General features: G+C 40.4%; 1 protein-coding gene across 1 annotated transcript in view; it reads left to right on the forward strand.

Annotated features, from left to right (window-relative positions):
• The window catches only part of Pde4d (phosphodiesterase 4D), a 1264694-nt gene that overhangs the window by 1082211 nt on the left and 167941 nt on the right, over positions 1 to 14542 (forward strand). Inside the window, exons 6-8 of the mRNA XM_027401493.2 lie at positions 3552 to 3588; positions 8166 to 8239; positions 11762 to 11811. Of these exons, the coding sequence (XP_027257294.1) occupies positions 3552 to 3588; positions 8166 to 8239; positions 11762 to 11811 (161 nt within the window). The remainder of the gene's footprint in view (positions 1 to 3551; positions 3589 to 8165; positions 8240 to 11761; positions 11812 to 14542) is intronic.

Below are 14542 nucleotides of genomic sequence, written 5' to 3' on the forward strand. Positions count from 1 at the left end.
GAAATATCTTTGACCTTTTTTTATGAGCCCGTGTACTGCTGTTGACATGAAGAAGGCATGTGATCTTTTGCCTTTTGTTTGTTTGTTTGTTTTTTCAAGATAGGGTTTGTCTATGTAGCCCTGGCTGTCCTGTAACTTGCTTTCTAGACCAGGCTGGCTTCGAACTCACAGAGATCCATCTGCTTCTGCCTCCAAAGTGCAGGGGTTAAAGGCATGTGCTACCACTGCCTGGCAACTTTTGCCTTTTAAAATAAAATTAACCTCTAAGAAGTGAGAGTTTATATATTGGTTTAAATTTGCATTTTTCCAGTGCTGAGTGCTTTTAAGCACCTGTCAATCATTGGTACATTTTTCCTTGAGAGTGCCTGTGATTCTTTATAATGTGGTTATTTGACTTCTTGTGATGGAGTTATTTATTAATTATTAAAATGTTAACTAGAAGTGAGGAGGTATTTTATGTATTAGAATACCAAGTGCCTTCTAAGGTCATGACATTTTCTGAAGCTAGATGATAAAAATATATGGATTTAGAGATATCTGGGTGGTGGGATGCCAAGGGTGAAACCCAGGTCCTCCTTACTCATGCTAAATAACTGCTCTATCACTAAGCTGCATCCACAGCCCCTAGTTGGTATTTTCTGATTATATGAAGTCATATGTAATATTTACAGGGCTGATGTCTGATACAAATTTCCCTGTGGAGAAGAATAGGAAAAACAGGCCACTTTTCTGAATTCCTGGGTATAGGTAATTGGTGGGATTTTGCCCCTCCCCAGGACAGTTTTTGACTTTTTGAAACTTAGTGTAAAAATAAATGTTTATAATAAGAAAACTAGAGCCTGAGAATTCTCTTTACACATATAATATACACATATGCTATATAATATGTATAACATACATGTTAACTTCCAGATATCAGTATCTAAGTATCTATCATATGCCTTCCTCAGAATTCTTGTGCCCTGTTTATAAGAATGTTAGATATCTATTGTCCAGATCCAAAAGTAAATATTCTTTCATTGTATGTCTGTCTGTCAGTGTTTGCGTGTGCATTCTTGCATGCATGCATGTGTGTGTGTGTTTGTGCATGTGTGTGTGTTTGTGCATGTGTGTGTCTGCTTCTCTCTGTGTGTGTATGTGCATGTGTCTTTCCGTCTTTCTGTGTGTGTTTGTGTGTGTGTGTGTGTGTGTGTGTGTGTGTGTGTGTGTGTGTGTACTTGCTACTAGCAAAGAGCACAGGTAAGCATGCTCCCAGTGAACTATTGGGCTATTTATTATACCTTTAAATATATTTTTATTTTTGAGACAGTATCTTGCAAAGTTGCCCAGGCTGTCCTTCTACTCATCCTGTAGTGCAACCAGGCACTGCATGTTTGTTACTTCTGCCTCAGCTCCATGAGTAGCAGGGATTGTGGACCTGTACCATCGGGTCCAGATTGAAAATCTTACTTTAAGAAATAACAGGTAGCTAGGCTTGGTGGGGCATGGCTTTTATCCCAGCATCCAGTAGGCAGAGGCAGGCGGATCTCTGTGAGTTCAAGGCTAGCCTGATCTACAAAGCAAGTTCCATCCCAGCCAGAGTTACATGATAAGAATTTGTCTAAGTTTTAAAAAGGAGGAGAAAGAAAGAGAGAAGGGAGGGGGAAACTGCAGTCAGGCTGTGGAAGGAAGGAAGGGAGGAAGGAAGGAAAGAAGGAAGGAAGGAAGGAAGGAAGGAAGGAAGGAAGGAAGGAAGGAAGGAAGGAAGAAAGGAAGGAAGGAAGGAAAGGAGGAAGGAAAGGAGGAAGGAAGGGAAATAACAGGAAAAGAAACCACAATAAAGGCCTCCAGCACTGAAACTGACAAGAGGCAATATCTCTAAATCCCCACAGTCTGGAAACAGTTAAAGAAGGAACTTAGTCTTCTAGATGGCAGTGCCCATCTCCTATTGAAGTGCTGTATATAAGAAAGTTTGCTTTTGCATCTCATGGTTTCCTGTCTGTGTTTCTGGCTTTTTAGTTCAGAAATGAGACTGGAAAATAGTGTAGCAAGGAGCACAGACAAGGAAAGATGGCCAAGGCATGGAGAATGGAAGGACTGCCATTTCTATTGTCAACACATGCCATTGAGCCTGTCCTCCAGGTCTCCTGTAGCCAGCATGTCCTTCTCTTGGAAGAGGGGAGAAGTGGGATTTCTTGTGGCCACAGGCTTTCACTTAGCTCAGGGAGACCAGTGTAGGTGAGCAGGCATAGAGCACCTCTTTCCACATCACAAGACTAAAGACCAGCGTGACCATTAACTTCCACAGTGATTGCAGTGGCTTACTCTATCTGTCCCAGATGTTTCTGCATTTGTTCCCTTCTCTAGTATTCCCTAGATAGAAGTCTGTTTTCCTCCATGGTGGTCTTATCATCATTAACCCATTATTGGTAGCATCCCTGAGCTCCTTGTACTGCATGACTCATAGGTATTGGTTTGAGGACTTGGGTCCCTTTCAGATGTTTGGGAACAAATTGATAATTCAAGTGAACAGCCCTCAGTAAGGATTATGTCAAGGAAATAGATGTGTAAAATAACTATATTCACTTAATTCAAAAATCTTTTCTAAAAGAAGAAAAATCCTTTCTGAAGTGGCAAGTGGCAGTTAACACCAGAAATCCCAGCACTCACAGGGTGGGAGCATCAAAAATTTAAGATCAGCCTTATATACCAAGCAAGCCTCTATCTTTCAAGATAAGTAAAAAGAAATGATTAAATAAAACAGCTTGTAACTGGCTAGATTAAGAAATGGCCTATTATGATCTGGGACATCCTTTCGTCGACTTATTCATGCTGAGAAAATACTGCAGAGTCCCAGGTCCCAGTTTCTCACTTGTTTCAAGAAGAATGTCGCATGGCTTTGTGCATTTTCCTGCTTCTCCAAGACATGTCACAAGGGCACCTTGCTCTTATATCCCCCCATCTACTGGAGCTGACATTACTGTAGCAACAGCACTCACAGGGTAATATTCCCCTGTAAGTACAGGCGCTGGAACACAAGTCGGTTGAAAAAGTTTCCGGGGGTTTTTATTAGTGCATGATGCAGTCCTATGTCATGTTCAGCTCCTGGCCTATCCAAGGCTTACACATGACCAAATACAGATCACTTGATGCTAATCACCTACAAATGTTAGATGGCCCAGGGTACTCTCACAGAAGCCACTGCTGTAGCTGGTTCTTTGCAGGCATTCCTCCCTGGATAACTTCTGCAATGAGAAGTCAAGAGTAAAGTGTAGGCCCAGAGCTCAGGGCCCTTCTCTACTTACTGCACTACTTTGTGCCTAAAAAGCAACACTGACATTGGTTGGTAATAAAGGATCCCCTCTTTAGACCAAGAGAGATGGACAATGGTTAACATCCAGAAGACATGTCTTCAACCCACTGGCTGGGAAGGACATGTACTGAAGAGAAAGATGGAATTACTGTAATTCCCAGTGGGATTTTCTTCCAATAGAACACACCATTTAAAATTGATCAAAAGTGGACAGAGCATTGTTGGAGACATCTAACACTGGATTTGGTTTGTTTTTCAGACATGGAGATGACTTGATTGTGACTCCATTTGCTCAGGTAAGCACAGCTTGGAGTGTGAAGGCTTCACACAGATTTACACATTTGATGTGAGGATTTTATTCTGACCCTTAATGTGACTTTACCACACAGGAGTATGAAGATGCAAATTGTTTGGCTCATTCAAATAATTAAAGGGCAATGATGAAGAATGTAACCTTAGGCCCACAGATATGCTTTGGGTAAGGCTGTTAGACCCAAACAGTGTCGCTTCTTCAGATAACAAATTACCTAAGGGAGATAGTACTCAGCAAGCCCCTATTTCCCTAACTGGAATTAGCACCTGAAGGAGAAGACTGTATGTATCGTGGATTAAATTACATCTAGTATAATTAGTTTATGATCTGTGTTTGAAATTCAATAGTCCCATTCAACCCGATACTTTATTTACTTCCTTTTTTACATGTTATTTGTAAAAATATTTAGCTGAGTGACACATTTGTGTTCGTGCATAAGAGACAAAAATGTTTCAACTCCATGGCATAGATATGAGATGTTAAAATGACCTAAAGTGTTTGGGAATGTATATAGATGGTTGAGGACCAGTTGTTTTGTTGAGCAACAAGGGACTTCAAACTTCTTGGGTAGATCTAATTATTCGAAAGAAGTCTAAGAGTCTTTCCATGTTTTATTCTAATATCCAAATCATAACAAGATTTAGGTATTGACTAGCATCTGAACTCTTATATGCTAAAGTTTTTGAACTTTCTCACATAAGCTCTGAGGCTCTCTGACACACAGGAAACAATGCTAGCCTTAATTAATTTGTGTATTTTATTTTAGAATGAATCTTTTCAATGCTCAAGTCATTTGGTTTATTTCCTCAGTCATGAAGTCTAGTGTCCAGAGGCAGACCACTGGACTGCTCCTCACGCCCCCCACTCTTTTCTTCCCTTTGAGCATAATAACAATTTAGCCAGAGTCCTTAGGGCTTATGAACACAAGAATTAAAGCTGTCCTGGAAGCTGGAAGCTGCCTCTGTAGTCAGCTGCTGCTTCCCCTCTTCTTTGTGACTCCAAAACCTGGGTCCCTCTCTGGAAACAACATCCTTATGTCCTTCATATGCAGGGGACACGCCTGCTCTGAAAACAACCCAACACATGGGGTAGGAACAATTGCATCATTTTGTTTATGTCAAACAAACTACAACACCTAGATAGTTTCAGAGGGAAAAAAAAGATACAGTAGTTGTTAACACGATTGAGAATTATTGTTCCATTAGTAATAGGTCATCACCAATATATTTTAAGCTGTATGTCTCTTCCCATTGCACCTAGTGGCAGTGATCTTGTAGCCAAATTCACTGAATACACAGGGACCTCTGCTGGGCAAAGGGAGAAGATCATTGTCTCATTTCAGTTGCTTTATGTTCAACTTTTACTTCAAAACCAACCAACCAAACAATATAAGCATGAATTACATCCTTCTAGATAGCTCTGTTCTTACAAGGCATTTCTGACATAACAGAAACAATCACTTCATGTGTTTTAATAAAAGTATAACTTGGAGAGAGGTTTGATTTTTCAACCAGAGTAGCTTTTTTATCCGTAAATAAATACCCACTAATTCCACCCCCCAGGTGAAGCCTAAGTAAGGAAGTGTGTTTGACCTCACAAGGACACAGGACCTCCTCCCTGCCCTGTAGCTCACAGTCTGTGTTCTACTGCCACCCAATGGCATAAGCTATGTATGGACTGGAAAAATGATCCAGAAAAAATTTCCATTTGTTCACTTAAGCTGTTTAATGAAACCAGCATTTTTCTGCCAACTTCAGTGAATCCTATTGGCTAAGAATTGCTTGAAAGAACCTAAAAGACCCTGAGAATTGTGTGTGTGAATATTCTCATTCCATGGCCAATGGCCATTTTTTTCCTGTAATGTTATCACTATTCATTGTAAGATTTATATTTTTTCAACATTCCCATGTTTGTTTGGCTAGGTTTTTGCTTGCTTGTTTGTTTTCCTTAAACAATTCTATGTTTACTGGGAGTGGAAAAGGAGGAAGGAATGATTTTAATTTCCTAAGCCTAAGCCATCTAGAATAAACTGTGGGGACTCTTTGATAATAAGAGTTAAAGAGAGAAGAACATCTTAGGCCTTGCAGAGTGTGAATTTCAGCTTCTGATGCTGGGGCTGAATATATGGCAGAGAGCTGCCCTGGAATGGAAGAGAATCCATGAACTTAAACCCTCACCCCAGGGTCCTTGTGAGCCCAGATCCTCTTTTCCTCATTGTCTGGCAAGGCTTGCTTCCTTATGTCCAGAGAGGAGAGTGTTTGAGAAAAACTTCATGATATTTGTATGAAGAATGCTAGAGTCAATCACCCAGACCCAGGGCATCATCATATATGGTAGACTCATATGGAAAACTTCTACTTACATTTCTGCCACCACCATATAGGTTACAGAGTGGGAGATACTTTTAACATTCAAATATAAATCATATAAAGCAAGCTTTGTCTTTTTTTCTGGTTAAATTCTTCAACATCCAAAGATAGGAATTATTTAAAATAAATATATAAAACTTACATGATAAAAACCAAGCAAATAATTCAGTTTAATATATTACAAGAATAACAAAAGTTTAAATACTTTCTATAGGCCAGGTGTGACAGCAGGTACCTTTTACTCCAGCAAGCCAGGAGTGGAGCAGGCAGATCCCTGAATTGGAGGCCAGTGTGGTCTTGTATATTGAATTTTAGGCCACCCAGGGCTATACAGTGAAGATATTTTGTTCATGAACAAATGTCTTACTTAATGGGCTAATGCTTTGTTTTTGTTCAAATGATCAAAAAACTATGAATTACCTGCAAAACATTTCCTACAGAAATGAAATACTCAGTTCCTGCTTATATTACCCAGTGGCCAAATGCACTGAACTTAAGTGCATTTGAGAAAAAAAATCTTAAAATACTGAGGTTAAAATCTTGGTCTAGAAAAGGGAGTCCTTAGCTGATGCAATGATTTTATCCCAATGCTTTGGCGACATGTTTGATATTCACATCTTAAAACACAAATTAAGCCAGCGTGATTTCACGACTAGATCATTAATCCATTTACTTCTGCATCATTCAGAATTTCATGCCTCATGAAAGTCACTGTGGTCTGACGTCAGCAGCTAGCTATTTGGATACTCTGTCACAGGCAGTGTGACCTTTCCGAGCTGTGTGTGATAATGAGCCAGGTTTTCCAGTGACTGGCTGACTTCCTAGGAGGCACCATGAACTCCTTCAGGGGGACCGCTGAAGGTCACTGCTACAGAGCATAAACAGCTCCCTTTGACTTGCACAAGTTCCAGTCAACTTCCAAAAACAAATGCCTGAGACACAGAGTGGCTTTCCTCTGGATCACTGTCCCATGAAGAGACTCCAGGCACAGTTCTTGAAACCCTAGGTCAATAAAAAATCTGAGAGTTCCATGTATTGCCACTGATAAGCATTATGCTAACTTCTGTGTGCCAGATAATTAACTGGAAGTTTCCACAATGGACACACAGTCACCATATACTTTTTGCTTAGACAATATTCTTGGCACTAACCTGTAGTTTCCTTTAACCTTCTCAACAACCCTATCAAACAACTATCTCTGCTTAACTCACAGAAAATTGGGGTACAGGAGGTGTCATAGCTTGTCCAAGTATGTGATTCAATACATGACATGTACCAGGGTATGGGAATTGTGTGGTTTTTACAAACTCAGAGCTCTGATAAGCACCGAAGTCTTATTGGCACCCTTAATCTTACTAAAGATTCTGCCCCTGAGGAAAGTAGCCTGTTGTAGGAGAAAATGGGGGTCATCAGGCTCTGGTAACTTCTCTCTGGGATGCACTTCCATCCCTTAGACATCTGTTTCTAGCAGGAGTTAGGATAAAGAAGCTAGCAGAGGTGGGGCCATCTACTTCCTGGTATATTCACATACATGCAGATACAGTGTATTCATTTCTTCAAAGCAATCTTACTGAGCACTTTCTTTGTTCTAGGAAGTGTATGGAAAAGTACCCTTTGTATAGAGCACTGGTGTTTTCTGTGATCAACGTCTGTCTCTCTGTCTCTCTGGGGACTTCTTATGTTCCACAATGTACACAGTCGCTCCAAAGGCAAAGAGTATCTGTGGACTAACTAGCTAGTATAGACCTGTGCAAAGATGGGAAAACAACTGAAGATTTACTTAGCCTGATGATCTGAGATCATAGGAATCTTGAAGAATTTTCTAAGAGAATTCAGGACTAATTTATGTTTTAATCACTAAATTGAGACTTTCATAGTGTTTTATATTATAGTATGCCGTAATTGCAATTTCTGGGGACATTGTATAGACAACTAAAGGATGTGTGGCTACTGCTGCTACTGTTAAGAAAAGCAAAGCCAGTGAGAGGGGTTTCTATAAAAATCTGGGAATCTAACCTCCCTGGGTTTCATATAACAGGATTGAAATTTTTCCTAAGTTCTGAAAGATTCTGTAATGGTATATGAAACTGAGTTGCAAGCAATATAAAAATGTCTTCATTAAAAAACATGTTTAGCTGCATTCTAACTGGCCCCAGTTCAGGAACCCTAAAGAATTCTCTTTTTGCCATAGGTCTTGGCCAGCCTGCGAACCGTGCGAAACAACTTTGCTGCATTAACTAATTTGCAAGATCGGGCACCCAGCAAGTAAGCTTCATTCTCTCCCTCCCCTTCTGCCTGAACCGTTAGTGTCTTCCCAGCTTGAACTGAACTCAAGACAATACATTAGACATCTGTGAACCACGGCTGTTGTCCAGCCATGTGCTCTGTCTCATACAATACCTACTTCATTTTCTAGAATTACTCTGGTGTTTGACGAGTGAATGCACTGATCCCATCTTGTCAGAAGGCACCTGGAAGTGTAGGGCCTCTGCTGTTAACACTCATAGCACTATCACGGGTCCTACTTACTTTGGAAATTAACCACAGGTTGTAGTTTGTTCACATCGGTAACCCCAGCTCCCATCCTAACACAGTGCCACCACCCTGCAGGTGCTGCTAATAGTCAAGGGGTAGTAAATCATTTGCAGTCAGGCGTCTGCTTGGAGGAATCCATTTCTGGCCAGTGGCACTTTTTGTGCAGCATGGCCGTACCATATCATGCTGACCTCATCAAGCATCTTGGGCTTTTCACTTTTAGGCACTGTATAGGAACAGTTGCCTCACTTTTGTAAAGTCTCAGTTCAGCAGGGAAAATCAAGTTATTCCCTTGCAAATTTCCACTAAGAAATGTAGCCCTTTATCTTTAAAAGGCAAATAAGAAACAAACTTCAAGTCTCCTTCAGATACTGTTGCCTCGGTAAGCAGCATTTGAACTCATAACAGTTGGTCTGACAGGTGTGAGGTATGACAGGTGTGAGGGCATCATACTGACCCTCGTGTCTCTGAAGAGATGCCCATTCTATACCAAGCAGATTTTCAGGGACAGAGCTGATTGAAATGGAAAGAGGAAAGTCAGGAAGTCATAGCTAACCCTGGAATGTCCATCTAGCTCGACTGACGGTACAATACCAATGTTGATTGGTGGCTACCAAAGCAAACAGTTATACAGCAGACTACAAAAAGAGCCAGCACATTTAGACAGTACAGATGTGTACCTCATCTACTGGTTAAAGTTAAATCAGATTCCTGGGCCATCATACTTCAGGAATCAACCCCTGACAACTGGTTCTGTTCAGGGACAGCCAGAAAGCACATTGTAAAATGACTTGAGAGCAGTGGTTCTCAACCTTCCTAGTGCTGTGACCCTTTAATATAGTTTCTCATGTTGTGGTGACCCCCAACCATAAAATTATTTTTGTTATTACTTCATAACTGTGATTTTGCTACTGTTAGGAATCATAATGTAAATATTTTTAGAGATGGGGGTTTGCAAAAAAGTTGATGACCCATTGGTTGAGAACAGCTGCTCTAGAGGGCTCTGGAACATTTCCAAGTTCATCAAAACACTTAGAGGAGGGGATGTGCCTTTTTTCTCTAGGAAAGGCTTTGAGGGAGAATGTGCCCTAGGCTTGACCCCAGATGGGTGACCTGAGGTCATCACTGACATTTTTAAACCCACTGTTAATTTCTACCACTTCTCTCTCTTGCCATATATATCCCAGAAGTGAAGTTTGACTCATTCTTCATCAAATGATATACCAATGTCTATATGTATTTAGTGATCCATATTTATGGGTTTTTCTTACTCTTTGAGGTGGCGTGTTCCCACATGTAAGCCACAAAACTGATCCTAGGAAAAGATAAATAGTAACAAGGCAATGATTTCACTTTCTAAAACTATAGAAAAGCATGACATCTTCATTTGTTTTTCCTATGCCAAGGGAATACTTTCTAAAGTTTTCCTGAGCAAGGAGTGAGTGAAAATCCTTATCAATATATAACTTACTTGAATGAATTCTAGTCTCTAACAATGTAACCCTGCACATGCTGTCACACATGTACAATAAACTTTCAGCAAGAACAGAACCATGCTTCGGCTGTTTAGACAGAGCAGCTGTCTAAAACATCAAATTCTTGTTTTATGAAGCATTTATCAGGTTCACATTGGCACGTTTTATTTTATAATAAAACTATAAAATAATACAGGTGTAAATCTCTGTACGTTTTCAGTCATATACAAAATTTGAATACAGAACATGCACCAATAAACATAAGAACAGTGGTGCAATTGAGTGGAGCCAGTGAAAGCCTACATAAATGTAAAGGCTGGTTTCCTAAGTGTCCTGAAGCTCAGGTTAGAGATGTGGCCTATCAGTAAGGTAGCTGTCAAGAATTAGCCACAATCTGCACATATGTGTGACTGTCCAGATCTCTCTGTGTGTGCTGTGTCTCTCTCTATCATACACACACACACACACACACACACACACACACACACACACACACACACACACACACACACACACACACACACACACACGTAATATAAGACAGCAGAGCAGAGTATGGCATTAGTGTGCCAGTCCTCTAGTTCAAATCTCAGCTTGGATACTCTGAAACTTTCAAAGTATAAAACCTCACTGCTTTCTTCACCAGCAAGCTACACACAATCAGCTCACCAGCCTTGAGGCTTGTCATAAGGATTAAGTGAGAAAACTCACTTCAAGTACACAGTGCGGGGCTTAGTGAGTGTTAACCACTGGAAAAAGCCAATGGTTGCACACACATGCACAACATGAAAAAGGCCTTAGATGTTTTTGCAGACATCTTGCACCATGTCTGTTTCTTGAAGAATTTTTAAATGCTGCTGTCCTTTGAAGACTGCCAGTTATATGGAATAACTGAAAAGTTTTACTTCCAAATTGTTTGATGCTCTACCGACTGAGCTATCCGGGCTCTTATTTCCAAATTGTTTAATGGATGTCTCATAAATGATTCTTCTTTTCAACATAATTTGGTTAGCACTGACCAAATGAATACTATATGCATTGTGTTGACCTTCACAGAGAAAACGGGTTAATGGCATAGCAGGCATGTTCCTAAAGGTGTTTATAATTGTCTTGTGGGAGTGGCAAACATCTGAAGAAACATGAAGAATACCAAATGGTGTCTCTTGAAGTACAATGGGTTTATAAGACACAAACTTTCTAAGGCATCTGTGTAGACATGCTATTAATATGCCTCTCTAACAAACATGCCAGAGATGCTTCTCAATGAAGAAACTGGAAAAGAAAAACATTCACATACCTTCTCCATTTGCAGGATTGTTTAGAAAGAACCATTCACTCCTGGTGATGTGCAAGATATCATGAGACTATAAGCCAGAAATAAGTTTCTAATACTGCATCAGAGAAAACTATTATAAATTGACCACATTTCCACATTCAGAAAGTCTGTTTGTTAATTTAATACATGAATGCCAGCCAATAAGAATGCCCTCTCCAGACACAGCCCTATGATCTTCCTGTCTGTTTTATCTCCCCCAGTGTCCAACCCACAAGATTCAAGCTGACTTTTTCTATTAATTCCCTCTTTTCCCATCTGTAGTCTGAGCCACATTGAATGAGTGTCTAAGGACTTTCCAGGCTAATATGAATGTAGTATTTATGCTCATGTCACAACTTTAAAATAATTCTTTAGATGAGACTGGCATGTTCTAAACAACTCAGGGTACAGACATCAAAAAGCACCACACACTTACTATTTTGTGTTTTCTCTCTTTGTTAGAAGATCACCCATGTGCAATCAACCATCCATCAACAAAGCCACCATCACAGGTAAGAGACGTGTGGGAGTTTCTTCGTCTGGGAAGAGGTTCACCGAGCCTTTGCCCATGACCTCTTCCCAACAGCCATGTTACTCTGCAATTGTAAACTTTTAAAGAAATGATCTTTACTCCTCTGTGCTTCCTTTCATTGGTCTCACAGTGTGGCTCTCAGCCTTCCTAGCACTGCGATCCTTTAATACAGCTCCACATCCTTTGGTGACCCCAGACACAAAATGTTTTTTTGTCGTTACTTCATCACTGTAATTTTGCTACTGCTATCAACAGTAATGTAAATATCTGATATGCAGGACATCTGATGTGGGACCCCTGTGAAAGGGTCATTTGACTCCCCCACAAAGGGGTCACAACCCACAGGTTGAGAACTGCTGTCTCATGTGTTTGCATTTGTGCTATTCATTGGGAAATATTTCCTGATGGACCTACCATGTTTTTACAGAGCTGCTGGTGCTTACCAGGGACACTTGTATCTGGAGGGGCTGTGTTACTTGTACAATGATTACCTGTATTGCTGTGTAGATTCTCAGTGTGATCTGAATATCTAGCAACATAGCTTAGTTACAAGGAAAGCATAAATCCAGGCATGGTGGCACATGCCTACAATCCTTACACTTGGAGGACTAAGAGAGGGGGATTGTGAGTTTGAGATCAGCCCAGGCCATGACATATCAAGTTTGAAGTTATCCCAAGCAACGTAATGAGAACTGTTTTATAAAACAAACAAATCCAGCAAAAACAAACAAACAATTGGGGCTGGCAAGAGGGCTCAGCAGGGAAAGATGATTGTTTCTAAGCCTGACAATCTGAGTTCAAGCCCCAGTACCCACATGCTAGAAATAGAACCAACTTTCACAAGTTGACTTCTGACCTCCACCTGTCCACATGGCACATATACAGGAACATACATGGACACAAAAAAACATGCAAGCACACACAAAAATAAATAAATGTTTAAAAATGTAAAAGGATACATTCCTGATTATTCAATGCCAAGTTTTCTGAACAAGAGAAATTATTACTATTCCATGAGTTCTCGCTGGAACTCGGAGAACTGAGAACAACTTTAAAAGTTGTGAGATCTCTCTCTCTCTCTCTCTCTCTCTCTCTCTCTCTCTCTCTCTCCATATATATATATATATATATATATATATATATATATATATATATATTCCCATATAATAAGAACTGGACTCAGGACTCAAGAAATGGCTTTTTTCATGAAGTGTTTGTCACACAAACAGGAGGACTCCAGCATTTGCATAAAACTCTGGGCATGGTGCAGGACACCTGTAATACAGTGCTGGGGTAGAGAAATAGGAGGACTGCTGGGGCTCACTGACTAACCAGCCTAACACAACCAGAAAGCCCTGGGTCCCAGTGAGAGAGATCCTATCTAAAAATATCAGATGGAGAGTGAATAAGGGAATGATCAGCATTGACTTCTGCTTCTACACACACATGCATGTTCACACACACACACACACACACACACACACACACACACACACACACACACACACACACGAAAAGGACCTGAAGATTTTTGGGAAAGACAATGCAAAAGAAAGAAAAAACTACCCCAATCCTGCTGTTCTGGTTTGGACAAGAGACTTGGCCTCAGCTGATCCAATCCAGAATGAATGATCTCATTTTGCTGAACTTGAGACCAAAGCTTATTTAATTGTTTCTTGAAACCCCAGTTGATTCATTAAAATAATTGCCTGGAAAAGAAAACCCACTATTTCTAAAATTATTACCAGAAGAAAATTAGCATATTCTCTAAACTAGACAAATTTTGGCAGGGGGGGGTTTGGGGGGGCTCAAGTATCTTCCTTAAGCTTCAATCCATAAAATGAGGAGGAGGCCCTTATGTGATTTTTAGTGAATATGCCTTGTGGAAAATTAACTCTGTCTTGACATGTTGACCTTTCCTATGGCAACCAGATCCCAGATAATTCTGAAATAGTTGTTAATGTTGTTGTCTTTCTTGAGTGTTCCATCAAATAAGGAATCACATTTTAATGACTATTAAGTTATCAGTTCTCTCTTCCCTGGTTCTCTCTTCTGATCCTGCTTTGTGATGACTTCACATTGTAAGGTTTTAGTCTGTGTGCGGTTCTTCATTTTGGCTTTTGATCTTAATCAAGAAATGAACAGTAAAGGTTCCTACCTGCAAAAAATAATCTAAGTGACAAATTGTTCCTTTAGACACTCCGATTCAGTATAACTGAGCCTGAACAAAGATGGCCATATATAATGGGTCCTTCTTTGCTATGCAGCTTCCTGAGGACAGTGAGGGGTGAACAGTCATGTTTTGTGTGCACATGCATGGTGTTACTCACGATCAAAACTCCATGAAGCCTCAGGACCCTGCTCAGGCATTCAGTGCATCCTCTGGAAAGGGGCTGCCCTTCCCCAACCCCTTGCACAACAGGCAAGATCATAGTTGGGATTAGAGCAGAATATTTGGTCTTGGATGCTATTTTGTCTTAAGGGTACATGTCACTACCTCATAACTAGAGTAACATCTTCCCAAAGGAACAATTTAGGGTACGAGTGTAATTTGTGTCCAACAAGAAATGGTTGGTTTCTCAGTGGTCAGTGTCATTTCCCCCCACCCCCACACCACCATCACATTGATGGTGCCCAAACCAGCTTCCCAGGAGAGTGGTTTCACTCAAGGCCACAGAACTGGTCATAACATGTAAAGGACATCATGGGAT

The sequence above is a fragment of the Cricetulus griseus genome, chromosome 2 (assembly GCF_003668045.3).
Source record: "Cricetulus griseus strain 17A/GY chromosome 2, alternate assembly CriGri-PICRH-1.0, whole genome shotgun sequence".
NCBI classification, from domain to species: Eukaryota; Metazoa; Chordata; class Mammalia; order Rodentia; family Cricetidae; genus Cricetulus; species Cricetulus griseus.